Source organism: Somniosus microcephalus, chromosome 2 (genome assembly GCF_052327205.1).
Source record: "Somniosus microcephalus isolate GS21.2 chromosome 2, FLI_Smic_1.0, whole genome shotgun sequence".
Classification (NCBI taxonomy): domain Eukaryota; kingdom Metazoa; phylum Chordata; class Chondrichthyes; order Squaliformes; family Somniosidae; genus Somniosus; species Somniosus microcephalus.
Window position 1 is genome coordinate 93,977,424 of NC_140988.1, and position 27,177 is coordinate 94,004,600.

The following is a 27,177-nucleotide window of genomic DNA, read 5'->3' on the forward strand; positions in this document are numbered from 1 at the left end:
AACTATCAAAAGTATGAATGGGGATCACATTTAAAAACACACTAAAACGTTAAATAATTTTTTTTTTTAATTACATATTTAAAATTAAAATGAAATTTAATTAAATATTTTAAACAAAAATTTAATTTTTTGAAGAAAAAAATAAAATGTTTTTTCAGGGCTAAAAAATAAACTACCTTTTTGAAGAGTATTTTAAATTTATTAATGAGTTACCAAATTTCATTTTTCTATTTTTTAAGACTCTTACTGCTTTTACCAGGCGTAAGAATTTGACAGGCTTTCAGTGGGCAGAAGTTGTGCAAAAAGCGCACCTCTCCACCCACGGAGGCACTTTTCTTGTGCATGCGGTTGGCAGATCGCAAGTGCCGGTTTTCAGCGCTTGTGCTTTGCATGCCTGAAACCGGCACTTGCGCGGCCCCTACAGACACGTGCGCACCTGTAGGAGTCGCAAAATCCGGCCCAACATCTTTTATTTGTTAGCACTGTTTGGGAAAAGTGTCTGCTGTACACTGTGTTTTGTGTTCAGGATAAATTCGCTCTATCCGCACACCCCCCTCCCCCAACTGTGTGTCAGCTGTAGGCAAGAAGATGGATGGGCAACAAGATTCCTGCAGTGAGGTGTGCAAGAGAGGCCTGTTGATGAAATTCTAACCTTACTTATGAAAAGCATGTAGTCTGTGTTCTGCACGTCCCACGGTGATGTGGTTGAGCTTTAACATTTAAATCTAATTTATTTGCTTCATCATTCTCTGCATTCTTTAAAAACCATTAGAGTGAATCATTCTTTCAAATCAGGTAAGACCACCCAACAAGTGATCACATTGCTGTAAGAAATTTGAAGTCTTTATGACATTGTGGTCATCATTACCTCTTGACCCTTTTCCCTCCCACAGGGTTTAAAAGTATGCCTTGTGGACAGAACCATGAGTTTCCCCCCCGCCCCCCCCCCCAACCACTGTTGGAAGATTCTAACTTCCTATTTTAGAGAGAAGACAGTAATTTCTTCTTCCTCCTCTTTCTTTCCACTTTCTTCCCTTTGTCTTTTCTATTTCTGTTGTCTTCTTTCCACTATCTTCCTCTTGTCTTTCCCCAGTAGAGCTGGTTTTAAACATTTTCTGCATTGATCAGTGTAACTGGACATCTTGAGGATTTTGTCTGTAGTGTATTTACCCTCTGGACAGAGAGTGTTGGCAGGTTATTTTATCAGAGAAGACATTGCAGCTGAGCCTGATCCTGTCCTTGTCCAACATCCGTCCAAGTGTTCTACCATAGGGGTTGCTGGTCATTAATCAGAATTAGCAACCATCCCTGATCTTCCACTCTCTAACCAGGGATAATGAGGCCAGTTGTCGCACTTCTACTACCACCTTGGCTGAGAGCCGGTAACAGCACAAATGAAGGACCTTATTTGGGATTTTCCTGATCTGTATGGCTCAACTACTCTGTAAATCATTTGAGTCAATGGAGGAACCTTTATCTGATATTTTTAACAAATATTATCAAAATTTCATTTTAAGAGATTATTGTGCAGAAATGTTTCTGTCATCAGATTTTCCTGCTTTGATAGATTAGATTTACTGAATCCATGACCAAAATTTTGCACAGGTTTAGACTGTTTATTTCAATTGGTGATCAAAACTTTAGGTAATCCCACCACTAAGTACTGTATTACTACAGACGAACAGATTAACAGTAGCCAAATAAAGTGAAAACTCATTCCACTTGACCTGCAGCTACTTTGTGGTCCATCTGAAAACAGTTGCACTAGATTCTAATTTTAAAAAAAAAGTGAGTTGGCTGTCTAACACTCATCATCATGCTTGAATCTCTAAATAAAGGTACTCTATGCAAGTGAAGTTTCCATATGCCTGATAGGATGGGTACACACTCTTCTGCAGGGACGTAGTCCTCCTGCCTAAATCCAGAGGGCATAGACACAAATTAGCTACAGCCAAGACTTGGCAACCCCCAAGAGTGCACTGCTGGAGTTTAACACAGCTCTAGCTAAGCTTTGTACAGATTGTCCAACTACAACCACACCGTATCTAGTAAGGCATTGGCTTGAAATTTCTTTTTGGGAGTGTGGGGAGAAGACATCAACTTGATGTCCAATGAACCTGGATCATGTGGTGTATGTGCCTTTAAGAGCCCCCTGTGTACTGTAATGCCGGTAATGGCCACTCGGGCTATATAAGCCTGTATAGTGTCTTGTATCTGTTAGTTCACCTCCAGACTTTGTTCAGTAAACACCTGTGAAACCAACTCCTGCATTCCGTGTCTCCATTAACACACGGATACAACAGATCATCATCTTTAAAAGTATCCAAATCAAGCTCCTGAGAAATTCTTCCAGATAGTTTCTATTTGTCTGATATGAAGTACACACTGAACCTGCTTCCCCGCACCCCCCCCCCACCTCGCCTGCCCCCAGTAGGAACACACCCTACTTGCTTAAGTCCAGACAGTTCAAAGGTTGGGGATCTTCAGTTGTGCTCATAGCTACTGCTGACATTAAGTAACCTCCTCCCAGGATAGAGTAGTGTTAAGTTTTCCGCTGTTTGTCTAGGCTACCTGTTAGAGCATTGGATTACAGGATAATATGCCACACGCTTAACCTGAATTGGGACTTTGCTGTCATTGAAGAAATTCAAGAAAACTCAAAGTGCTTTTCAATCTTGCTTCGTACAGTCTTGAAGGATTATGATCCCTAGGGACAATGTTTTTGACATCGTTTTATCTTCCAATCAATAGCTTTAAAAAAAAACCCAAACACTTTTTAAGCATATATAGTCATAATACTGCACTTGGAGACTTCATATCCCATTTGGAATGCTTGGAACAGCCACTCTGAGGCCAGCCCTTATGATGCATCCAACACACTGTTGATGAAAACATCAAGTAAGATGGGTGACCATGGACAACTATGCTTCACTCCCCTTTTGAGAGAGAGGTTTTGTTAGCCTTTCATCTATCCTTACATAGACCTTGCAATAAGAGTTCACATACCGGATAAAATCCAAGATTTGGCCATGGACGTGCCTCTCCACCCACCCCCCAAAGATTTCGGCTTCTTTTAGGGCTACTCGAGACCTTAGCCTAGATTTTAAAATTGCCATTATTTAAAACCTGGCAGTAACCTTTTAAACAATAAATAGGTTAAAGGAGGGATTACAATAACACTGATAGGAAAACCAAGGCTTATAGATCAAAAGCTGTATAAAAATCAATGAAAACAATGTGAATGGGTTTCCTCTGTAGTGCCGTGAAACTGCCTTAACATATGTGACTGCTTTGCCACCATCCTTCTGACCACTGCATGGCCATCTGCCATACCCCATTTAATGGTAGTTCCCCTAGTTGACGTGTTACTTGTAATCTATTTGTAAGTCAGCTATGACTAACTCACTTGTCGGAACTCATCTTCCATCAAAGATTTTTTTTTGATGTATTGATCCTTAAGGCATTGTACGTAGATTTAAAAGGTAAATGGTTCAGTACTCTTTCTCAATTCTCTTGTGAATCTCCAATACCCCTTTACTCCCTTTCTTTCAACCAACTATCTAATCTAGTCACACTGTGATGCCTATCCCTGAGGTCTCTGACCTGTCTGCTGTTGGTAGGGAGCTTGTATCACTGGTAGTTCTGATGGACCTGTTTTAAGACACAGACACAGTGCATTGCCATTTTCCTAGGCCCACCACTAATAGAGTGCCAGATCCCAACACAGACATTGAGTATCCTCTGAGCTAGAGTCTGCTTTTATACACCCCATCATTTGTCAGCAGGTAACTGGGCTGCTATAATAACGGTGCCCTCTGACCCACTCCAGCAGCCAGTCAGATAGCTTCTTACATGGAATTATATAGAAATTACAATATGGGAACAGATTGTTTGGCCTAATTAGTATATGTTGGTGTATATCCACCACACAAGGAATAGTCCTAATCCCATGTGCCTGCTATCTTCCAATTATCCCTTTACTCCATTTCCTTCAACCACCTATCTAATTTAGGCTTAAATGTTAACATGGTCTCTGTTTCAATCACCAATTCCAGTAATGCAATCCATAGCCTTAAAACCCTCTCTTTTTAAAAAAAAAAAAAAAGTTTCTCCTACATTACTTATATTGAATCTTATATTTATGTCCTCTAGTTCTGGACCCCCCTCAACCATTGGAAATGGTCTGTTTCTATCTACCTTGTCCCACCCTTTCATAATTAAAAAAAAATCTATCAATCATCCCATAATCTACTCTGTTATAACAAACCGTTTTTTCACTCTCCCCAGCCTCTTCCTGCTTCCCCCCCAAACACCTGTTGCCTTTTTCATGCCCTTTTTCTACAGTCTCTGTTTGCTTCCTGGTTCTTATCTCTGGCATCTGATTGCATTCTTAGGCTACCCCTCCCTGATCTTAGGCTCTCCCAGCAACCCCTCTTTGGCCTTTTCCGCTGTTTTTTCCCCTGCTCAGGTTTCACACCCGGGCATCATTTTGTTTCCCTAATGCACCTATTCTGAATAATAGTGATTTTTATCAGGCCCATTATCCAATTCCTGCCTTGGATCAATAAATTGATTGGTCATGTGTTTTCCACAGACCAGTTGGAACCCACAAAACAGATCTGCAGCACTGGATGAGCTTAGTGTGTGGCACTTATTTCTGACCCATCTGCCTCTAATCTGCATATCCACAGTAACAGAAGTAGGCCATTCAGCCCCATATAATTTCACTAATTAGAATACATAGATATAGGGTTGTAATAATGATACATACCTTCCTGTCCTTTAGCAATGTCAATGTTGCTACCCTTTTATATTGCCTCTACTAAATATCTATGGATTCTGCTGGCATTCTTAACCTGGTCAAGCTTTGCTGGCATGGTTTGTGCTATTGGAATAATTCAAGTGGATTACTGCTTTATAACTCACTGCAATTCCTCTGTTGTGCCCTAAAAAATATTTGTAGGTTATGCTGTTTCCATATAACATACAGTCAAATAGAATGTGCAATATCACACACAAGCCTATAATCAGTCGCTATCTACCTTGATGCCCGTCATTGGCAAGAAAAAATCTTGCCAAAAAAACCCACCTTTCTCAAATGACACCCGCGTTAATATTGAACAACAAATAGGCTGGACATGCTTCTCTTTTACATGCCAATCTGTGTTCTCAAGTAAGTGGAGTTTTTTTTTCATACAGGAGTGGAGTGGTGTATGTCACATAACCACTGTGCAGTAGTTCACAACAGAGTGGGAAGAAACATACTTATTTCTTTTAGAATGTACATTAGTTTTCAAAAAGGAACAATTATTTTAAGTAACAGTTCTCAAACTTCCCTTTGTGGGAGGAGAGAATATTGTAAATGGTCACTTGATGCAACTCATGCTCACTCTGCCTTTTATTTATTTGTTTATTTTATTCTTTTGGGAACCCAGTAAAATTCAGTAAAATATTGGCACGGAATTTGCGGTCAGCGGCAAAGCAAGGGCAATTGCCGCTGACCCCGAAGAAAGCTGTCCACAGAGATTTTGCGATCTCTGTGGCGATAAGTTTGCCTTTTTCAATGTGCAAGTGATTTCAGCACAGTATAGTGGGGATTCCCTAGTGCGATCTGCTATGACGTCAACAAGCTGTCTAAGCAGCGAATCACATTGCAAAATTCTCAGACAGGGAACCAAGAAATGAGAACCTGCTTTTATCCTGACTTTTTAAAAATGTTAGAGAGCAAAACAAAGATTGGGGATCTCACTTGGCGATATGGTAGAATCTGAAATATAATGAACAAACTAAAGTTTCTTAAAAATTGTAATTTTTATCATAATGGAGAAATTTGGCACTCCACAAAATTAAAATTATTTTTTCAGGGCCAGAACGTTTGTTTAACAGTCAATATGCTGTTAAAACCCCAGTTACACTTAATCCAACAAGGCCTAACATTTAATGGGGTTTTTAACAGCGATATTACCACAGAAAAGCCCAAGTTTTCATCAGTTTCATTGATTTCCCTGATTGCCGGCTATTTGGGGTGGGGGGCACAGTGCAGCCAGTGTCGGAGCAGTGAATGATTGACCGCAACTTCAGGATTTCCGCGTTTAGATGCACATGCGCTACATCCTGAAGTTGTGGTAAATTTCAGAAGGGTAATAACGGCGAACACTGTTAGTTCGCCGTTATTATCCACCGCAAATTCCAGCCCAGTTGAGAACAGGCCGATATTACCCTGTAGGCCATGCTTGTTACTTGAGCCTAAAGCTTAGATGTTGATTTCTTTAGGACTTTAATGTTATTGTGGCTTGTCCTCTGCACCCTCACTTTTTAAAAAAAAAATTAGCCCTTTGTACACATAAATTGACCATTTCTGGCAGTTCCTAATCCTGCGTGACCACTTTCCTGATTCGGATATGTAAAGGTTATTAAACAGATTTTGGTTGTGCTTATTGTTTTCCCTGATTTGTATGTGCATGCTGTGTTCTAACTGGTGTGTCCATGATTATCATAGCGTGTTGAAATTGCAGTGTGTCAGTATAAAATACTCTCAATATTGTCTGGAAAAATAAACCTAGTTTGATATTTATATATGGTAAATAATAGGTGCAGGCACAGCTGAAACAAACTGTAAAAATGTAACCTGTAAATATATTTGTTATTAACTGTCACAATCTGAAGAATAATATACAGATAAATGATGTGTAATACCTAAATTTGTGATTAATAAGTCCCATATGAGATGATGATGATGTAATTTTAGATCGTAAGTGAAAAATAGTCAGCAATAGTGTAACATGCAGATATTGTCCTGGTTACATGCTCTCTCTAGTGCCAACCCTATTCATCAATGTCGGCAGACTCTGTTCTCATTAAACCCACTTCCACAAAAAGGACTTAATTTCCTTAAGAGGACAGGACACCTGATTCAATCTAACACACATTACCGAGAAGTTTAAGCTATTGCCTCTATTCTGTGAAGGGCCTTGCCTTGGTTGAGCGAGATATTCATGCTTAAAAAACATCTGAAAGATATTAAATGTTGCTTAGTTTTATTTTTTCATTTGCTTGTTGCACTTTGAGTAGACTATCTAGCTAATAGTCTTTAGAATGATTTTTTCATTCAAATACTAAATAACATTACTTAGTTTTGTTTTTGATTGCAAAGCTTTGAAAAAATGTCCTTTGGAATTTAATGTGCACAATCTTTGTTATTAAAATATAAATTATCAACAGAGGTATGAGACGTTCATTAACAAATTGATTTCGTTCCTTGTCTTTTATGAAAGTGCTACACCTGTAAGCTGCATGCTGAGAGCATACAGATCATTTTCCTTCAAATTTTATACCTCTGATCTTGAGCACCAATTGTTCTCTGTGCTACAATATCTCATTCCTGCTGTTCTTTAAAAATAAGTTCTTCATCTAACTTGAAGGACACACATATATCTATCTTATATATATATAAGGAATAACAAAGGCTTCTGATTTTCAGATTTATTTTTTTCCTGAATTCAGTTCAAATAAAAACCAAATAAATAAGCTGCGAGAAATGTTGTGCCTTTTAGGCTCAAAAATAAAGTGGAAAATTTATAATTAGGAAACAATTTTGGAATAACATAAAATACTTTAAATAAATAATTATATCATGATGTATAAATATATCATAGCAAAGTATAATGCTAAAAGGAGTTGATGCACATCAACAGTTTGCATCCTCAGCGCCTCTTTAACGCTCTGAACTTCATTTAGTTTTCTCTGTGATGTAGGTTATTTCAATATTCTTGATATACCAGTTGGAGCAATGACATAGAGCAAATTAAATACTTCCTGTGCCTTCCAGAAAAGCAGCTGTGTGTGTTATACCGCAGCCATAGTTTGCCAACATTGACTTCAGGATTTTATCACGTTTAACTCTAATTTTGGAATTCAACGTTTGGGGGTATTTATTGGGTTTACCTCAAAAATAAGAGTTAGGAATATTCCACAGCATGATCACTCACTGTGTCAATTGGTTGTTTTCTATATTTTCATAAAGAAGCCACGTCACACTAAAAGCGTAATATATTGAATTGATACAGTATTCTCCTATGACGGCATACGCAGCTGCTTCCTATGTTTTTTTTCCCCTTGCAGTAATTCTTCTGTCCCCTGGTCAGGCATCTCCTTCATCTCAAAGGATACAGCAAGTTAGCTGCTCCCAAGCCACTTCATTACTGCTCTTTGCCAGTCACCAGAAGAACATGCAAGAATGGCCCAGTGGAGAATCCCCAATTGATTTTTCCTCCTCCCTGAGATGAAAGGTGAAATTTTGTGAGACCCCCCCCCCCCCCCGCCACCAATTGATTTTGCATGCAGTTATGAGAAAATCATGGGTGTACTGCCTGTGATTTTTCCATCCATTGATTTCAGTGGATAGAAAATTGCAGTTAGTGCATCTGAAATTTTCCAATAAACTGCCTGCTATATGTGAAGCCCCACCGTTGGCGGAGCGTCGTGGAAATTTTCACCCAAAATGTCTGGTCATTGTTCAGCACTTCCCAGCAGCATAGTGACTGCAATTGGCAACCCAGTGAAATAAAGAGCTGAACACACTCTTGCTGCACCCATGTGTCACCTGCAATATTTTATATGGTATGTAAGATTTGCAAAATTCCCACATTCCCCCGAGGTTATTAATAAAAGGGACCCTGTATGGACAATTTAAAAAGGGTACCCAAAAAGATGGCGTCCGCACTTCATGACCAAAAGCCTGTAAGATTTTCTGCAGCACAAACAGGCAGCTTTGGGAAATCGAAACTTAAAATGCATTTCTGTGAAAAGGACTTTGTGTTTGAAAAGCCAGACAGCTAGGCAAACATTGAATATGCATTGCGTAAGATCCAAAGAGATCAAACCCAGTTAGGCCTGAGCATAAGGCCATTAGTTTGTCTGCATAAATAATCGGAAACAGCTTAAGGAAGCCACCAAGGCTGGACAGGCTGATTTAAATGCATTAATGACAATACAACTCGGACGTCGGGCCATCAGGTGCGATAAACGGCCATCTAAAGCCAGTTAGTTTAGATTGGTATAATCATTTAAAACAGCCCGCCAAAAGTTAAACAATGGACTGACCTGATTTGGCACGCAGATAAGGGCCTTCGGAAGGAGTATAATTGTAGGCCCATCAGTAGCAATCGCTCTCTTGACTCTGACCTCTTGTCTGGTCTTGGGCAGCTGCCGCTCGTACTCGTGCCCTGGCCTCGTGGCGGGTTCTCTTCTCGCTCCCTGTATTGGGTACAACCAAGGACATCCATACCAATCGTGGAGAGGGGAACGAGACCCGAGTCCAAAGTCATACAGGATACACGGGCCACAAAAATGGGCAGGCGAGATGAGACAAGGCGAGACGAAGAAAAAGGTAAAGACCCGCCAAGAGCAGAGAAGGGCAGCAGAAGACGCATTGATAAAGACCGAGCGCCTAGTTATAAGCTGGCGCTTGGGGAAGAAAATATATGTACGGACAGTGAGAATAAGTTGGCTATTGAACACTGCGAATAAGCTGGCGTTAAACGCAGGTGTCCACGCCGCAACGAATATACCGGCGTTCAAAGAATGGGTAGAAAAATCTAAGCAGTGAAGACTGCCAACCGCCCCGCAATCGCAATGTTACCGCCGACGACCGCCCGAGGGAGAAGAAGAAGAGAACCCATCGCAACGAGACGATGACGGTAGCTGAGGAGAGGAAAGGTGTGTTGCAGCAACAGCTCCAGCACTGCGCCCTGAGACCACGTGGCGATGGAGTACCCCAAAGGACAGGAGACCAAACCTCAAAACTCGCAACCGTTAAAGCAACAGGCTTTGGATTGGTGAGCATGAATTCCTGGCCCCTCATAGCTTAATCTAGTTAGGTATAGGGCTGGGATAAGGATAAGGGGATTGTTAATGTAGTTGTTTTTCCCTCGATGTGCCGTGTGTTCCCCATTCCCTGTATAAGTATATAGTTATTGTTCATGCCTGTAATTTTATACCAGTAATTTCTCATAAGACTGTGTTTTAATTTCTGTTTTAATAAAATCTTGGTTTTCTTACACCAAACCACTTGTCTACTCGATTTTTCTGTATCGCCGCCTGTACCTAAGTCCGGTGTCTAGAACCCAGGGGTGTGGGAGCGATTCGAACTGCTCACAGGCAGTCAGGGACATAACTGACTGGGGCCACACGCCACCCCCTACAGGTCGTAACTCTAGTTATCCAAATAATCCATTATACTGGCACAGATAAGCTAATTTAAGGTTGTTTACCCACATATCTACTAACAAATACTTGCTTGGTTAAAACGTTGCTCCTGATGGAAGCAAAAAACATTAGTTAAATATCTAATTAAGTACAAGAGTCCCTTGAGTGAGATCAGTTTAAGCACCAATATGTTAAAAGTTGGATTAATCATGTGTATGGTAGTCTTGTGCTTTGTGGTGCTTGTGTAAGATTCACAGTTGCCCTCTCCATTTGTGATCTCTGTGTAGGAATTGGGAAAATATGCTTCAGGTGACAAATTTTATAACAGTGGGGAAAAGTGCTGAACTGCATTACTTTATAGTTGTTCAATACAATGGGCTAGAAATTCGGTGCATTTGCGCTTCTTGTTGGCGTAAACAACTTTTTGCCCAGGCGCGGTGCCGCTAACGACTCCCGCTAAATTCAGCGGGAGTTTAGCGGTGGCGGTAACCAGTAGCGCCCCGCTCCACTGCGCAGGCGATGATGACGTCATTACCGTGAGCAACGCTCTGTTTTCGCCCCACCTACAAAATTGGCCTGCGCCCCCTGAATCTGCACCAGGCGATGACGGCGACCGATTCAGGGGGCAGGAACAGAACGGCAGGAAGCTCGCAGGGCGCTAACTAAAGGGGAGATGGCGGGTGGGGAAAAAAAATCGGCCAACTTACTTGTTGTAGCCCGTTGTGTCTTTTGAATGCAGGGTCCATGCTGCGATCTGGCAGTGCCGGACTGCTGGCATGGCACCCCGCTCCCTGGTGGTCCAGGTAGGGCCTCACAGAGTTGTGGATTTCGGCCCTCCCCTTTAATGAGGGGAAGAGCCCTTCCATGCGGCAGCGCTACGTGGCCCAGTGCGTAGCGCTGCAGAATGTACTGCCCTGATATTCGGGTTAGCGCTCCAAGAAGGAAGTGGAGCACTTGAATTAGCGTTCCACCTCCCTCTTGGGGCGCTAAAACTGAAGTTAGTGTTATTTTTCGCTCAGGCGATGTTAGCGACCCAAAATGGTCACTAATGAATTCCCCCCCTACTGTCTTTGTCAAGGTATTGAAATTGTTCCTATGTGGCAGGAAGTACCATATGTCACATCCTTGACAGTGTGCAGAGGTAATTTGTCTGTGGCTACTGTGATATTCAGGGCACAGTGGAGCTGTGGTCCATTGCCATCATTTATTGATAAGTCTGAAAAAATCTAATGAAATTATCAATGTTCTTGAATTAATTATGAACGTGAATAAGAAAGCTAAATACTCTAGAGTCAGGATTGCATTATCTATTCAGTCTTATCATTTCCTCTTTGGGAGCAGTATGTAGGTTTAGCTTTGTGTTTTGAACATGGCTTTGGATTTATTCTGATTTCAAATTTCCTGTACCTATTGGCACCTTTTTTTGTTTATGGTGTTTTACAAATAAATAATGCTGAAGTCTGATGCATTTTACTTAATTTCTTGGGGGCGGGGGGGGGGAGGGGTGGTGGTGGGTGGGGAGTGGTATGGCTGCTACCTCCCTGGTTTCGAGGGACCACACTGGATCTACAGATTATGTTTTCTTCATTACCACGGTACTGTATATTGCTTGACTGGATGAGGTTCAAGATCCTTACCTTGTTTTATTTAGTTTCTGCATCTTTTCAAGACTTACAGCTTATCTTGGACATTAGTGGCGTGAGCTGCAGTTTTTATTTTGCTGTAATAGTTTTTACACTGGTTTATTTTAGGTAAGTCCCAATCATTGCCTGGAAGGATCTGAAATTTGTTACATTTAGTATGTTAGTAGTATCCTGCACTATAGTTCTTTCTGTGTGATTGTCAAAAATCAAATATATATTTACACTGTTGTATTTGTGTTTACTGAGTTAATTTTAGTATGATATAAGCATTTACTGTATTTAACAAGTTAAAATGCTACAAATGCCATTCAACAGTAGCAAATACTTTATGATGAAAGAAATACTCATAATCTAATCTTGTTTTACAGGCAGCTGCTATTTTCAATTCTGCTTTTGGAAGTTTTCTGGTAAGAGTTGAAGTATTTAATGACTACATGACAAGATTAATTTTGTAAGCACTGTCAAATTGCAATGCTTAAGTATTTATTACTGAGTTATTTCTAAAATGAACAAAGGCACAGCACAATGGATTTTATTGGCTGGTTTCCTTATTAAAAGCATATTTCAAAACAAACCATCTGTTTTAAGTTATGGTTCACTTTTTAACTTTGCATTTTGTCTTAAATGCACTGATGAATAGGATGAAAATCTTCAAATTTGTGTGTGGGTATTCTTTAAGTTTTAATCAGATTATTCCTAACTCATAATTTTAAGTCCCTTCCTGCAAATACTTTATTAGTATTATTGATAGTTTTGACTTTAACAACCTTTTGCCTGCCCCTCCTAATTGTTGCTGCAAATGAATGTTGCAATGACAAAATTTAGGTCAAGGCATTACAGTTATTGAGATTATTTTTCCACTGCAGTTTCGGCTGGCTGTTAATGTTGACTGGAATGCCATTCTGAAATGTCTCAATTACAGGTGACTATAGTGTAAAACTACCTTTCAATAATCTTGTTATAGTGAGCCTTTTCACTACATTTCAAAGCCTTTATAAATGTATTTTTTAGATGGGAGGTCAATTCATTACATTATAAATAAGATTAAATAGAAGCATGTATCAATATATAGATCATTTTTTATGAGGTTCATCAAATACTCGTTAGTGAACATCGAGGGATTGATATTTGGAAGATAAATCATGACCCATGGATAGTGCAGGAAATGATAATTCAATCTTTAGCTATTGTGTGTGTTCGTGTTGTGTTTTTGCTTTCCTCTTATCAATTGGTTAGAAGTTCTTTTCTCACGTAACAGTCAAGAGACAAATATCATCCAAATCTTTATTCATACTGATGTTTGTTTGATTACTGTAAAACAGAACATTTTCAATGTAGCTGCCCTAGTTATATTTGATAGATGAATACAATTTACATAAATTCCAGACTCTGGTTTCTTTGCATTGTGCCACAGAGTATTGCTGTAAGTTAGAAACATAATTTCATTATCTCCTCCCCTTCATTTTACACATGCTGTTGTACAATAAAGCAGATTAGAATAAATGATTTGATTTCTCTCTTTGATGTGCCGTAATAATATTTGATGGCAGATCAATTATAGTCTACTGAATAGTTAGCTAATAAAATCTGCTTGTATCATTATAGTTGCATGTTATGGAATGTAGAACTTTCACACAGATTTGTGGCGTCTGTGTGGAGTTTGCACATTCTCCCCGTGTTTGCGTGGGTTTCCTCCGGGTGCTCCGGTTTCCTCCCACAGTCCAAAGATGTGCAGGTTAGGTTGATTGGCTATGATAAATTGACCCTTAGTGTTAGGGGGATTAAATACGTGGGGTACGGGGATAGGGTGGGATATGTGTTGGTGCAGGGGTTACGGGGATCGGGTGGGATATGTGTCGGTGCAGGCTCGATGGGCCGAAATGGCCTCTATCTGCACTGTGGGGTTTCTGTGATTCTGTGATTTGTTTAATATTTTTCTAACTACAGCATTTATTGGAATTTGGTGTTGTGTTGTGAATATTTCCACAATTACTAATTATTTCAGACAGTGAAAGCTAAATACAGTATATAACTAACAAACTCAAACTTGATCACTAATACTTTCAGACGCAACTATCTGTGACAGTAGAAGAATGTTTGCAGATATTTTTAATCAGTAACCAGATCAAAGCATTCACATATTAGAATATATACAATTGTGTTTGTATACCCAGTACCTTGGCTGTAAAGATGAGTCTTGAGTAAACTATTTTTTAAAATTACTGGTTTTATTATTAGTGTTTAATCTGATGTTTTCCCCTCAAATTTGTTCTAATGAATGTCAGCTTCACACAGACAGTGTTTGCACTGTATGTCTATTGAATTATGGAGATGGTAAACATACTAGTCATGTCCATTTTTCTTGCAAATTTGTGACATAAATTTAATTACTGTGATGGCCAGCAACACTCAAATTTAATTTTGTTAGGCAGAACCAAGTTGATTTTTAGGGTAATGGATTTCTTTATTCTGGTTTGAAAAAATACGTGATCCAAATAGTAACAAGGTAGGACAACTGAGATTTTATTTCTAAAAGTGTGCGCGCTAACTTTGGATTGGGGTTGTACGGTAGAAGCACTAGCAACTTTGTAACGCTCCCATTTGTTATATTGAAATATTGTACAGACTCATTTGGAGGGTGCCATTACATTCAATTTTGCAAGGTTTGAGAAAGGGAGAAATGCACTACATCTTTTAAAAATGTGCACCAGGTGTTTCAAATATTCATAACTTTTTAAAATAGGACTTGGGAAAGATAATTAAAGCTGGAACTAATAAGTGAGGCTTTTTGCTTGAGCCTGGTTATTCCAGAGTCTAAACTCCTGTGCTACTCTGCAGACTTCAAGCAAAGACTCACCTGTTGTAAAGAGGAAAAAAAAGCTTTCTTGTCATCAGCTCTCTTTTTATAGATGGTGATTCAATTTTTGCTATTGTTACTTCATTTGATTTATTGTTCAGACATTGTTTCTAAAAACTCATTTAGAAAGATAATGCTATGTGAAGGTGATGGTGAAATTAACTTTGAAGTACTTGATACTTTAGCCACTTTTTTTAATAATGGAAAGTAAAATATGTTTGTAAAATTTGTGGAAACTTATTTCATTATATTATTAGATAACACCATGTCATATAATCACCATCAGTATTAAAATGCCTACCTTGCTGTGAGGATGGAAAGATTTCGAAGACAAAAAGCCTAGAAGTAATGGCCTAGAAATTTGATGACCTGCCCATTTTACAGGCTGATCTCGTTGTATCTAATAGTAATGAGGTCACTGTTGTCCGGGTGTTCCCCCACATGATACTGCATCAGGAGCACCACTAAAAACGAAGTCAGGTACCCGATTGCCCCATGTTTCCTCACTAGCATGTTGTGTTAGGAAACAGTCATTTATAATGTCTATAAATCTTTTAGCTATCCTCCCCTCAATAGTAAATGGCTCACCATTCAACCATTGAATGCCTGGGAAATTAAAAATACCTCATTACATGCATTCATATGACATTACTCTGTCTCTTATTTTAATAAAGTGGTGTCATGAATGTGTGGGCTGAGGGAGTAAGAAATGATAAGAAACAAAATGAAAAATATGTCCTTCAAATCGGAATGGTAGCCAAAGTCAGTGGGTGAGAATGCATTAGAGCTGGCAATCTAACTATTAATTGGCTTTCGGACAAGTTTCCATTTCTGGCAGAGTGGATAGCGCTCTTGTGGAAATACTATCTGAGAAGTAAAGGATGTAGGGAATAGCAAATATTGAAGGTAATAATGGACAATGGGAGCTTTCTGGATGTACATAATAAAAGTACATAAAATAGTAGGATCTATGGGCTATATTTTAATGTGCAGACGCACGGGGAGCAGGGGGGGCCCGATAGTTTGTGGGAAACCCAAAATATGTTAAGCGCATCTGTCAGTGGCTATTAAACTCCAACCACCTCATCTGTCATTTCCTTCTGGGTTTTCTGTCCAATCAGCGGCAGCGGGTGTGATGCGGACCCGCATGATGCAATCTCAACTCCAGTATTTAAAGGGACAATCCAAACATGCAAGTTGAAGGATTTGGAGTTGGCTGTCAGAGAACTGGAAGTGTTGCAATGGAGTCGAGTCGGGCAAAGGCTGCACCCTGCTTCATGGACACCTCCCTGGATGTGCTGCTGGGAGCTGTGAGGAGCTATTCCCTAGCAATGAGAGGAAGAAGCCTGCTGCTGAGACAAAGAAGGCATGAATGGAGCTTGCCATCACACCTCACACTGCTTACCTTGCAGATGCACCCATCCTTCTCTTTGCAACCACATACTCTCATTCCCAACTATCCAGCCACTATGCCCACTCCCCATCATCCGTATGCAATGTCATGCCTCTCCCTCATAATCACCCTCACCAAATGTACTCCATCGGATGAAAACATGCCATTACACTCACTCGTACGTCTCCTCTTTCCCTCCTTGCAGGAGAAGAGAGCATAGAACACCAGGGAGAGGGAGTGAACTGGAGGGAGCCCTCCACAGATCACACAGCTGGCAGCTGCAGAGGAGGAGGCGCTGGCGATCAGTGGAGTTTTGGTGTCCCTGGCTATCTGAGATGGGGAGACGTGGGAACTCCCAGCTACCTGGTGACACAATTAAATAAAAACCACCCACATGTCATATGGCACTGAGTCATGTTGATTTGGTTTCAACAACGATTGAAATATGATTATCTTCATCATAACTTGCAATATTCTTATCTTGCTTAGGACTAATTCATGTCTTTTATCTCTCATAGGGCCTTCACACATGCAGCAGGAGTCGGTGGACATGGCGGGTGACGATTCCTCAGAGGAACTGAGTCCTTCTGAGGGTGCACCATCACAGGACTCATGCACCAGCTCACATACCTGCACTTCAGTGGGACCAATAAGGCAAATAGTTGAGTTTTCACCTGGTGGCTCATACTTCACAAGTGGGCAAGAGCAGATGGTGAAACTAGGGACAGCAGTGGCGAGTCTGCATCGGAGGGCACAGCCCTCTCCAAGCTTTGCTCAGCTGGACACAGATGCTGTACCTCGGGGGCCGTCGGTGAAGAGGAGAATCATTGAGGAGCAGAAGACAATGTATGATGCACTGACGGGGCTTCAAAGCACACTTATCACAGCTACAGAGAGATTGGAGGAATCCACCTCAAGGTGACTCAACCGTGGCTAACAAGGGAAATTAGGGATAGCATAAGATCCAAGGAGAAGACATATAAATTGGCCAGAAAAAGCAGTAAACCTGAGGACTGGGAGCAGTTTAGGATTCAGCAAAGGAGGACAAAGGGATTAATTAAGAGGGGGAAAATAGAGTATGAGAGTAAGCTTGCAGGGAACATAAAAACTGACTGTAAAAGCTTTTATAGATATGTGAAGAGAAAAAGATTGGTGAAGTCAAGCGTAGGTCCCTTGCAGTCGGAATCAGGGGAATTTATAATAGGGAACAAAGAAATGGCAGACCAATTAAAAACATACTTTGGTTCTGTCTTCACAAAGGAGGACACAAATAACCTCCCAGAGATTTCGGGGAACATAGGGTCTAATGAGAGGGAGGAACTGAAATAAATCAGTATTTGTAGGGAAATGGTGTTGGGGAAATTGACGGGATTGAAGGCCGATAAATCCCCAGGGCCTGATGATCTACATCCTAGGGTACTTAAGGAAGTGGCCCTAGAAATAGTAGATGCATTGCTGGTCATCTTCCAAAATTTGATAGACTCTGGAACAGTTCCCATGGATTGGAGGGTAGCTAATGTTACCCCAGTATTCAAAAAAGGTGGTAGAGAGAAAACGGGGAATTATAGACCGGTAAGCCTGACATCGGTAGTGCGGAAAATGCTAGAGTCCATTATAAAAGATGTAATAGCAGAGCACTTGGAAAACAGTGACAGGATCGGACAAAGACAACATGGATTTACAAAAGGTGAATCATGCTTGACTAATCTACTGGAATTTTTTGAGGATGTAACTGGTAGAATAGATAAGGGAGTACCAGTGGATGTGGTGTATTTGGACTTTCAGAAGGCTTTCGATAAGGTCCCACGTAAGAGATTAGCATGTAAAGTTAAGGCACATGGGATTGGGGGCAAGGTACTGACTTGGATAAAGAGCTGGTTGGCTGACAGGAAGCAAAGAGTTGGAATAAACGGGTCTTTTTCCGAGTGGCAGGCAGTGACTAGTGGGGTACCGCAGGGATCGGTGCTAGGACCCCAGCTATTCACAATATATATAAATGATCTAGATGAGGGAACTAGATGTAATATCTCCAAGTTTGCAGACGACACAAAGCTGGGTGGTCGTGTGGAGGATGCCGAGAAACTCCAGTATGATTTGGACAGGTTGGGTGATTGGGCAGAAGCATGGCAGATGCAGTATAATGTGGATAAATGCGAGGTTATCCACTTTGGTGGCAAAAACAGGAAGGCAGATTATTATTTGAATGGCAATAGATTGGGAGAGGGGGAAGTGCAACGAGACCTGGGTGTCCTTGTGCACCAGTCGCTGAAGGTAAGCATGCAGGTGCAGCAGGCGGTTAAGAAGGCAAATGGTATGTTGGCCTTCATAGCGAGAGGATTCGAGTACAAGAACAAGGATGTCTTGCTGCAGTTGTACAGGGCCTTGGTGAGACCACACCTTGAGTATTGTGTGCAGTTTTGGTTGCCTTATCTGAGGAAGGATGTTCTTGCCATGGAGAGAGTGCAGCGAAGATTCACCAGACTGATACCATGGATGGCAGGAATGACGTACGAGGAGAGATTGGGTCGATTGGGCTTGTACTCACTGGAGTTTAGAAGAATGAGAGGGGATCTCATTGAAACTTATAAAATTCTAACAGGACTGGACAGACTGGATGCAGGAAGGATGTTCCCGATGGCCGGGGAGTCCAGAACCAGGGGTCACAGTCTAAGGATAAGGAGTAAGCCATTTAGGACAGAGATGAGGAGGAATTTCTTCACCCAGAGAGTGGTGAACCTATGGAATTCTCTACCACAGAAGGCAGTGGAGGCTAATTCATTAAATATATTCAAGAAGGAGTTGGATATATTTCTTAAGGCTAAAGGGATCAAGGGATATGGGGAGAAGGCAAGGACAGGGTACTGAAATTGGATGATCAGCCATGATCTCATTGAATGGCGGAGCAGGCTTGAGGGGCCAAATGGCCTACTCCTGCTCCTATCTTCTATGTTGCTATGTTTCTATGAAGGGGTGATGTTGCAGGCCATTGAGATGATGTCTTCTTCCATTGATAGAGTGGCCAGCGCCATGGACCGTCAAACGCTCCAATCAAATGAGTCCGTGCACGCCTTCAACACCACTGTGCAGACTCTGGATGCCAATGTGTCTGCCACCTTAAATAGGTTGACAGATACCTTAGCCTTGGCCTTACAGGACCGCACTGATCTGCAGTGAAGTGTGGCTGGGCCATGAAAGGGATGATTGTGAAAGGGGTCATGGAAGTGGGGACTCCACTCAATGCGCTTCCATTTCTCACCCACAGCCCACCTATCAGTCAGTAGCCCACATGCTGCCTCGTCTCCCGATGGCCAAGTCTGCCCTTGCACAGGTGGAGGTGGAGCTGCCTTTGGCCGGGCACCCAGGGGACGTCAGCTAAGAACATGTCAGTAGTCAGAGCAGGGATCCGAGCAGCCTGCCTCTACCTCTGCTGAAGCCACACAGGCTGCACCATGTAAGAGCAGCAGAAAAATGGAAGAGTAGTTAGGCTTTGTAGTTGCACAAGGGTATGCACATGGGTGTCTGAGAAAATGTTGTTTTGCTAAGTTTCTGTTCTTTATTTACATCACATAAATGTTATTCTTTTGCACCACTTTCCCGTCTTGCCCATTCTTGGTTGCCGGGTGACAAGTCGCCTTTTAAGTTGTTTGATGATGAATGTGACGACATGCATTGATGGGGACCAATGTGAAATTGTTGATGGGGTGGTTGGTTGGTTTTAGGACTGCTTTGTGTTGGTGGCGGGGGGAGGGGTAGCAGGAAGAGTGGTGTTTGTATTTCCTTGTAACATGGGTCCACTGGTGCAGCCTGAGTGAACCTTGTATTAATAAGGGCATTTTTGGCATCCCAGGCAGCAATTTGAGCAGCTGAGGGCGCATTGCCCTCATCACCCACTCCATTCTCCTCTTCCTCCTCCCCCTCTGAAGCGTCCAAGGAGGATCTGATCTCTTTGTCTTGTTCTTCCTGCAGATTTAAGCCTTCCTGTTGCGCAATGTTGTGCAGAGCACAGCAAACGACAACCATTCTGGAGACCTGGCTGGTGCAATCCGGAAGGGCACCTCCAGATCTGTCCAGAAACCTGAAGCGCATCTTCGGCATGCCAATGGCCTGTTCACATCTGGTGCTATATGGCACTTATTATAGCATTGGGCTTCAGTGGTAGGGTTTCTGACATGTGTCATGAGCCAAGTTTGCAGTGGGTATCCCTTGTTTCCTGGCAGGCCCGAAGAGATCAGGGAGCTTGGGTTGCCACAGGACAAAAGCATCATGGCAGCTGCCCAGGAATCTTGTGCACACCTGCATAAAGATCTTTTTGTGGTTTCACACTAGCTGTACATTGATGGAGTGGAACCCCTTGTGGTTGACGAATACTCCTCGTTGTTCTGGGGGTGCCGGACTGCCACATGTGTGCAGTTGATGGCGTCCCACATCTGTGGGAAGCCAGTCAAAGCCGCAAAGCCAAGTGCCTGATCATTCTGACTGGCATCATCGCTGGCAAAGTTCACATAATTGCCGGCCTTGACAAGCAAACAATCAGTCACCTGTCTTATGCATTTGTGGTTGGCTGACTAGAAGATCCTGGATAGGACTGCAATAGATACCTGGAAGGATCTGGATGCAATAAAGTTGATGGCGGCTGTGACTTTGAGAGCCACTGGTAACGCATGGCCACCAGGTCCAGCAGGCAGCAGGTCTTCTTCTTGGAGGCTGCAAATGTCTGCCACCACCTGACATAACATCCTGAGTTTCCTGAGACACACTAGTATTCAGACATGTCAAGGAAACTCAGCCTCTGCCTGTAGACCCTGTTTCATGGGTATTGCGTCCTGCGAGCTGCGCCTTTCTGCTGCCCCGCCTCTTGGCTGCTGCCCCCCAACCCCTCTCGGTTGCTGCTCCCGCTCTCTGCGCGCCCCCCCCACCCCTGTCCTGTGGAGCTACAGGTCTGTGACCAGCAGACTGCGGATGCTGTTGCTGGTCATCTTGATCCTCATCTGAGTCCGATCTAAGGCAGCATAAACGCCACCCTATCTGATGTGATAGAGCAAACTTCCAAAATGCAGAAAGTAACCTCCAACGTGTAGAAATTAACTTCTCAGCCAAAGTAAAAAAGAAAGATTTGCATTTATATAGCGCCTTTCACGACCACTAGACATCCAAAGTGCTTTACAGCCGATGAAGTACTTTTTGAAGTGTAGTCACTGTTGTAATGTAGGAAACGAAGTAGTACTTTGAACAAACGCTTTCTCACAAGCAGGTAAGAAAGCAGCTGTGAATACTGAGTATTTATTTGCATATTTAATGAGATTGGTTCAGCCCCCTCAATTGCCGCTGTGTACTCGCCTTGCTTTCGCTGGCGAGTTTCAGGGAGCTCAGGAAACCCGTGGACCTGGTGTTAAAGTCAAATGTGTGTTGATATTGCTCTAATTGAGCGATTAACATATGGTAATTGACAATCTGCCTCTCCCGAGAGGGTTGCGCACATGCAGCTTAACGCGCTTGAGCTAAATACGGAAGTCGGCAGGTTGGAGCTGACTTCCTGACGCGCTGACATTTTTCCCCGTTTTAACCCCCAAAACCCATGCGGTCTTTCAGGTTAAAGTTCAGCCCAATGTATATAGTTCAGATTCCCAAAACTGTCTTCGTGCTAGTTTCTTCAGTTTCTTTTACGTACGATACCTTTGTTTTTGAATGTGTTGTTGCCTCCCAAATCCGTGCCCATCTTTCCCGAAACTCCATGTTTGAATCCAATCCAGTTTCTGCCCTTGCCACAGTAATGAAATGGCTCTTATCAAAGTTACAAATTAGATCCTGTAATGTCCGTGTGTAATTGAGACACGGACTGCAGAAGTTGGTTATAACAGGTGTTTACTGAATGGAGACAAAACTGGAACTACTATACAAAGTTACTACACAGGCTTATATATAGGGGTGGTCACTACTGGTGCTGCAGTATACAGGGGCTGCAGAATATAGTTCCTTCTTCAAGGTACATACACTACAATTCCTCCCCTTTTAGCTAAACAGTACATAACATTCGATTAATAATTAAATAACATATTTACAATTACAGTTGTCATATACATTAGCTGAAGTTAATCAATTATAAATTCAGTCTTTGAGGAGGCTTCCTGATTCTGTCCGGATAACGCCTCTTTGGGGTATCGGGTTCTTCTGGCAAAGTTGATTCGGGATCAACGTCGTTGTTTGGTTCGTCTGCTTCCAATATCACCGATTCTGAGGTAGATGCAATTGGTACTTCGGTTTCATCACCAGGTGTATAGGATCGTGGTGTAGATTTTATGTTTTCCAGTGACTCTAGAATCTGGTCAGCATGGCGTCTTACAATGCTCTCTCCAACGTCCACGGTATACATTAGAGGTCCTTGCCGTGTGCAGATCGTTCCTGGCTGCCATTTCTCTGTGCGGTAGTCCCGGGCCAAAACTGGTTGACCTATCTTGAAACTCCTGGTCGGCCTTTCATTCATATTCTGAAACTGCCTGTTCTCCACATCTCTTCTGCTGTTTGGCTTAACCAAATCCAAGCGGCATCTTAGTCTTCGATTGAAGAACATCATGGCTGGAGTTTGGTTGGTAACCGCATGTGTCGCATTCCGGTAGGCAAACAAGAAGTTATCCACCTTGTGTTGTAGGGGTATGTCTTCATTACACATTGCCTTGATAGCCTTCTTGAATGTTTGAATGAACCTCTCAGCCAATCCATTGGTGGCTGGATGATATGGGGCGGATGTGTAATGCTTAACACCATTGTTCTTTAAGAACCTCCGGAACTCTTCAGACACAAACTGTGGTCCATTGTCGGAGCAAATCTGTTCAGGCAGCCCATTTCTGGCGAATATGGTTTGTAAGACTGTGATAGTTTTTTCTGTGGTGGTTGAGGACATTTTTATTACCTCTGGCCACTTTGAATGTGCATCCACCGCAATTAAAAACATCGAGTCCATAAATGGACCAGCAAAATCAGTGTGTACCCTTTGCCATGGAGATGAGGGCCACTCCCATGGACGTAGAGGGGCTTGTGGTGGGGTGTTTTGGACCTTCTGGCATCCTGTACAGCTCTTGGTCATCTCTTCGATTTCTCTATCGATTCCCGGCCACCACACAAACGCTCTGGCTAAGTTCTTCATTTTTACCCCTCCCAGATGACCCTCATGAAGCTCATTGAGCACTCTATCCTTCAATTTGGGTGGAATTACTACTCTGGATCCACACATCAAGGTTCCTCGGCACACTGACAGCTGTTCTCTTCTCAGCGAGAATACTGGCAACAGTGGTTCGCCATGTGCTGGCCATCCCTTCACCGTTAAATCATAGACCCTGGAGAGTGTCGGGTCATTTCGTGTTTCCTTTTCTATGTTTGCATTGGTCACAGGTAGACATTCGACTATGGTCGAGTGGAATATCTCCACAGGATCCACTGCAGGTGCTTCTTCCACCGTCGGCAACGGTAGGCGCGACAATCCATCAGCATTCCCATGCTGTTTAGTTCCTTTGTACTCGATGTCATATTGGTGTGCCCCTAGGAAAAGGGACCACCTCTGTAGCCGTTGTGCTGTCATTATCGGGACGCCCTTTTTAGGGTTGAAAATGGAGACAAGAGGTTGATGATCAGTTAGTAGAGTAAATTTCTGTCCGTGCAGGTAGTGATTGAACTTCTTCACCCCCCACACCAGGCTGAGGGCCTCTCTGTCAATCTGGGCGTAGTTACGCTCGGCTGAAGTTAACGAGTGTGATGCAAAAGCTATTGGCCTCTGAACCATCAAGGAATTTATGTGACAGTACCGCTCCAACGCCGTAGGGAGACGCATCACACGCCAGTCTTATCGGTAGTGATGGGTTGTAGTGAGCCAATACTTCTCTTGAAGTGATCAGGCCTTTACACTTCTGAAAGGCCAGCTTACATTCATCGCTCCATTTCCATGCTACTCCAGTTTGTAGCAGGGCGTTCAGTGGGTGCAGAATTGTGGACAAATTCGGCAAAAACTTATGGTAGTAATTCACCAATCCGAGGAACGACCTCAGTTGCGACACATTTTCAGGCGCTGGAGCCTTAACTACCGCTTCAATTTTGTCAGGGGACTTATGTAACCCCTCTTCATCAATCACGTGGCCACAATACGATATTTGTTTCTTAAAAAACTCGCACTTGGGGCGATTGGCTCGTAGCCCATGTTCTCTTAGTCAAGTGAGCACCTGCTCTAGGTTGGCAAGGTGTTCACTGACATTTTCACCTGTCACTAGGATGTCGTCCAAGTAACACTGAGTCCCCGGAATCCCTTGCAGGACTTGTTCCATCGCTCTTTGCCATATAGCCGGAGCTGATGCTACTCCGAATACCAGTCGATTATACTGGTAAAGACCTTTGTGAGTGTTTATCGTGAGATATTTCCTAGAGGATTCTTCAACCTCCATCTGCAAATATGCTTGCGCTAGGTCAATTTTTGTAAAACGTTTCCCTCCAGACAGTGAGGCGAAAATATCTTCTATCCTCGGAAGAGGATACTGTACTGTGTGAAGGACTGGGTTCACAGTCACCTTGAAGTCCCCACAGATGCGAACCTTCCTTGGCTCCTCAGACTTATTGTTTAACGTTTTCTTCATGACAGGAACAATGGGTGTCGCCCACTCGCTCCAGTCTACCTTAGATAACACGCCTGCATTCTCCAGATTCTCCAGCTCTGCCTCGACGGCTGGGCGAATTGCATACGGTACCGGTCTTGCTTTGAAAAACTTGGGAATTGCATTCTCTTCTATTTTTATCGCGGCGGTTACGCCTTTAAGAATTCCCAACCCTTGTTGAAATACCTCTTTAGCGTTAGCTAAGATTTTTGACAATCGTCCAGGTGTGATGTCGTCATCCTTTTTACCAGCCACAGTCAGTGCCTGAATGGAGTGCCAGTCTAAACTTATCTTTCTGATGCATTCACGTCCCAATAACAGTGGTCCACCATCTTGCAGTATGTACAGATACAATTTCTGTATTTCCTTGCCGTTGTATTCAACAGGCACCCTTATTTATCCTCTGGGGTATACTTTCTGCACCGTATATGTCTTCAAGACAATGGATGTGTCTTTCAAGGGTATGTGTGAGAATAGCCGCTCGTAGTCTCGTCGATTCATGACGGTCAGGGCTGATCCTGTATCCAATTCCATTTTGACTTGGGACCCTGCTATCGTGAGGGTGACCCAAATGGTTCGGTGATCCTCTTTTGCGATTACGTTGTGTAGTTTGAGACAGCTTAGTCTCTTGTTCCCGGATTCACTATCGCTCTTCTGGTCTTCGGAACTACTGTCCGTCATCTTTTGTACTTTCCTGTACTTTTCCTTAGTAGTCTTTTTGTTGTCGTTAGTCTTCTTCCTGGACCTGCAAACTCGTGCAATGTGTCCCATCTTTCCGCATTGCCTGCATGTTTTGTCCTTGGACCAGCAGTCCTTCTGGTCATGGGTTGTTCTGCCGCAGCGATAACATTTTTCAAATCCCCGTGTCATTTCATGGGTGCCGTATTCCTGTGGCTTTTGCTGTATTTCCACAGCTCCCCTTGCTGCTGCTTCGTACAATACTGCCACGCTGAAAGCCTTATCTAGCGTCAGCTCTTTCTCTGAGAGTAACCTCTTCTGGGTTCCTTCACTCAGGAGTCCACAGACAAATTTGTCTCGTAGGGTATCTGCCAGTCCTGCTCCGAACTGGCAGTGCTTTGATAGCTTGCGTAGTTCCGTAAGGTAATCAGCATTGCTCTCATCTTTATGCTGATTTCTCTTGTGGAATTTAAATCTTTCTGCTATCAGCAGCGGTGTAGGATTTAGGTGTTCCTGTAGGATATCAACAATTTCGTTAAAACTCTTCTCCATCGGTTTGACTGGAGTGATCAGGTTCCGCAATAGGCCGTACGTTCTTGCGCCCATTAAGTTTAGTAGTACCGATGCCTTTTTCTCATCGGCTACTTCATTTGCCTTGCAATATACTTCGACTCTTTCCACATACGTGGTCCAGTCTTCTATTTCATTATCGAAGGCAGTGATATTGCCAGTCTTCGGCATCTTGGAGATCTAAGATGGCGCCTCCCGCGCTTTCCGTCTTCTCCGCTGCTGCTTGCGCTGTTGCTGGCGTTTTATGCCTTGATGGCGACGCCCTATGGTCTTCGCGCACTTCCCCCCGCGCTGCTGCTAACGCCGCTCTCCGCGGTTCCCGTGGCAAACTGCAGCTCCTCGCGGCTTTCTGCGCTTCTAATTTCTTTAATTTCCCTGTCGTCGGAGCAACCCTGCGGGACACTTTCCTCCCTCTTCTCGGGTCTGTACGCTGCCCGGCTTCGTAGCACCGGCCGCGCCCTGTGTGCTCCACCCCCTCTCCTCTTCCCGACAACGCTGCTCGGCCCCGTTGAAAAACCACCCGATCGAGCTCTAGCCTGCCGCAGCCCAGGAAGGATCAGTGTACTACCTGCCACCAGCCCGATTAGCTGGAACACCATAGACTGGAGAACCAAGCCCAGCTCTCGACAGCCTCTCCTGCAAATCTTCGAATTCGATGAATCGGAGGGCAGTTGCCCACGGTCGACGCCCGTTTCTTCTGTTTGTTTGTTTTTTTGGATTTCTTCCTTCTGGCTTTGACCTCTAATAACTTCGCTTCAGGGATGGATCCCCGTGAGGTGGTGCAGAACTGTAGGTAAGTTCGGATCTGTTCGTCGCCAATGTAATGTCCGTGTGTAATTGAGACACGGACTGCAGAAGTTGGTTATAACAGGTGTTTACTGAATGGAGACAAAACTGGAACTACTATACAAAGTTACTACACAGGCTTATATACAGGGGTGGTCACTACTGGTACTGCAGTATACAGGGGCTGCAGAATATAGTTCCTTCTTCAAGGTACATACACTACAGATCCTATGTGACTGTGACAAAAGTAAACTATTCCTCCTCATCCTTCTCGACCTGTCTGCAGCCTTTGACACTGTTGACCACGCCATCCTCCCCCAGCGCCTCTCCACTGCCGTTCAGCTGGGTGGGACTGCACGCGCCTGGTTCCATTCTTATCTATTTAATTGTAGCCAGAGAATCACCTGCAAT

The 27,177-nt window shown here is 43.0% G+C and overlaps 1 protein-coding gene across 3 annotated transcripts in view; it reads left to right on the forward strand.

The window, feature by feature from the left end:
* Nucleotides 1-27,177, forward strand: part of slc10a7 (solute carrier family 10 member 7) — a 428,780-nt gene that overhangs the window by 89,172 nt on the left and 312,431 nt on the right. For all 3 annotated transcript variants that reach the window (XM_086011344.1, XM_086011337.1, XM_086011355.1), the window contains exon 5: nucleotides 12,218-12,256. In XM_086011344.1, the coding sequence (XP_085867470.1) occupies nucleotides 12,218-12,256 (39 nt within the window). The remainder of the gene's footprint in view (nucleotides 1-12,217; nucleotides 12,257-27,177) is intronic.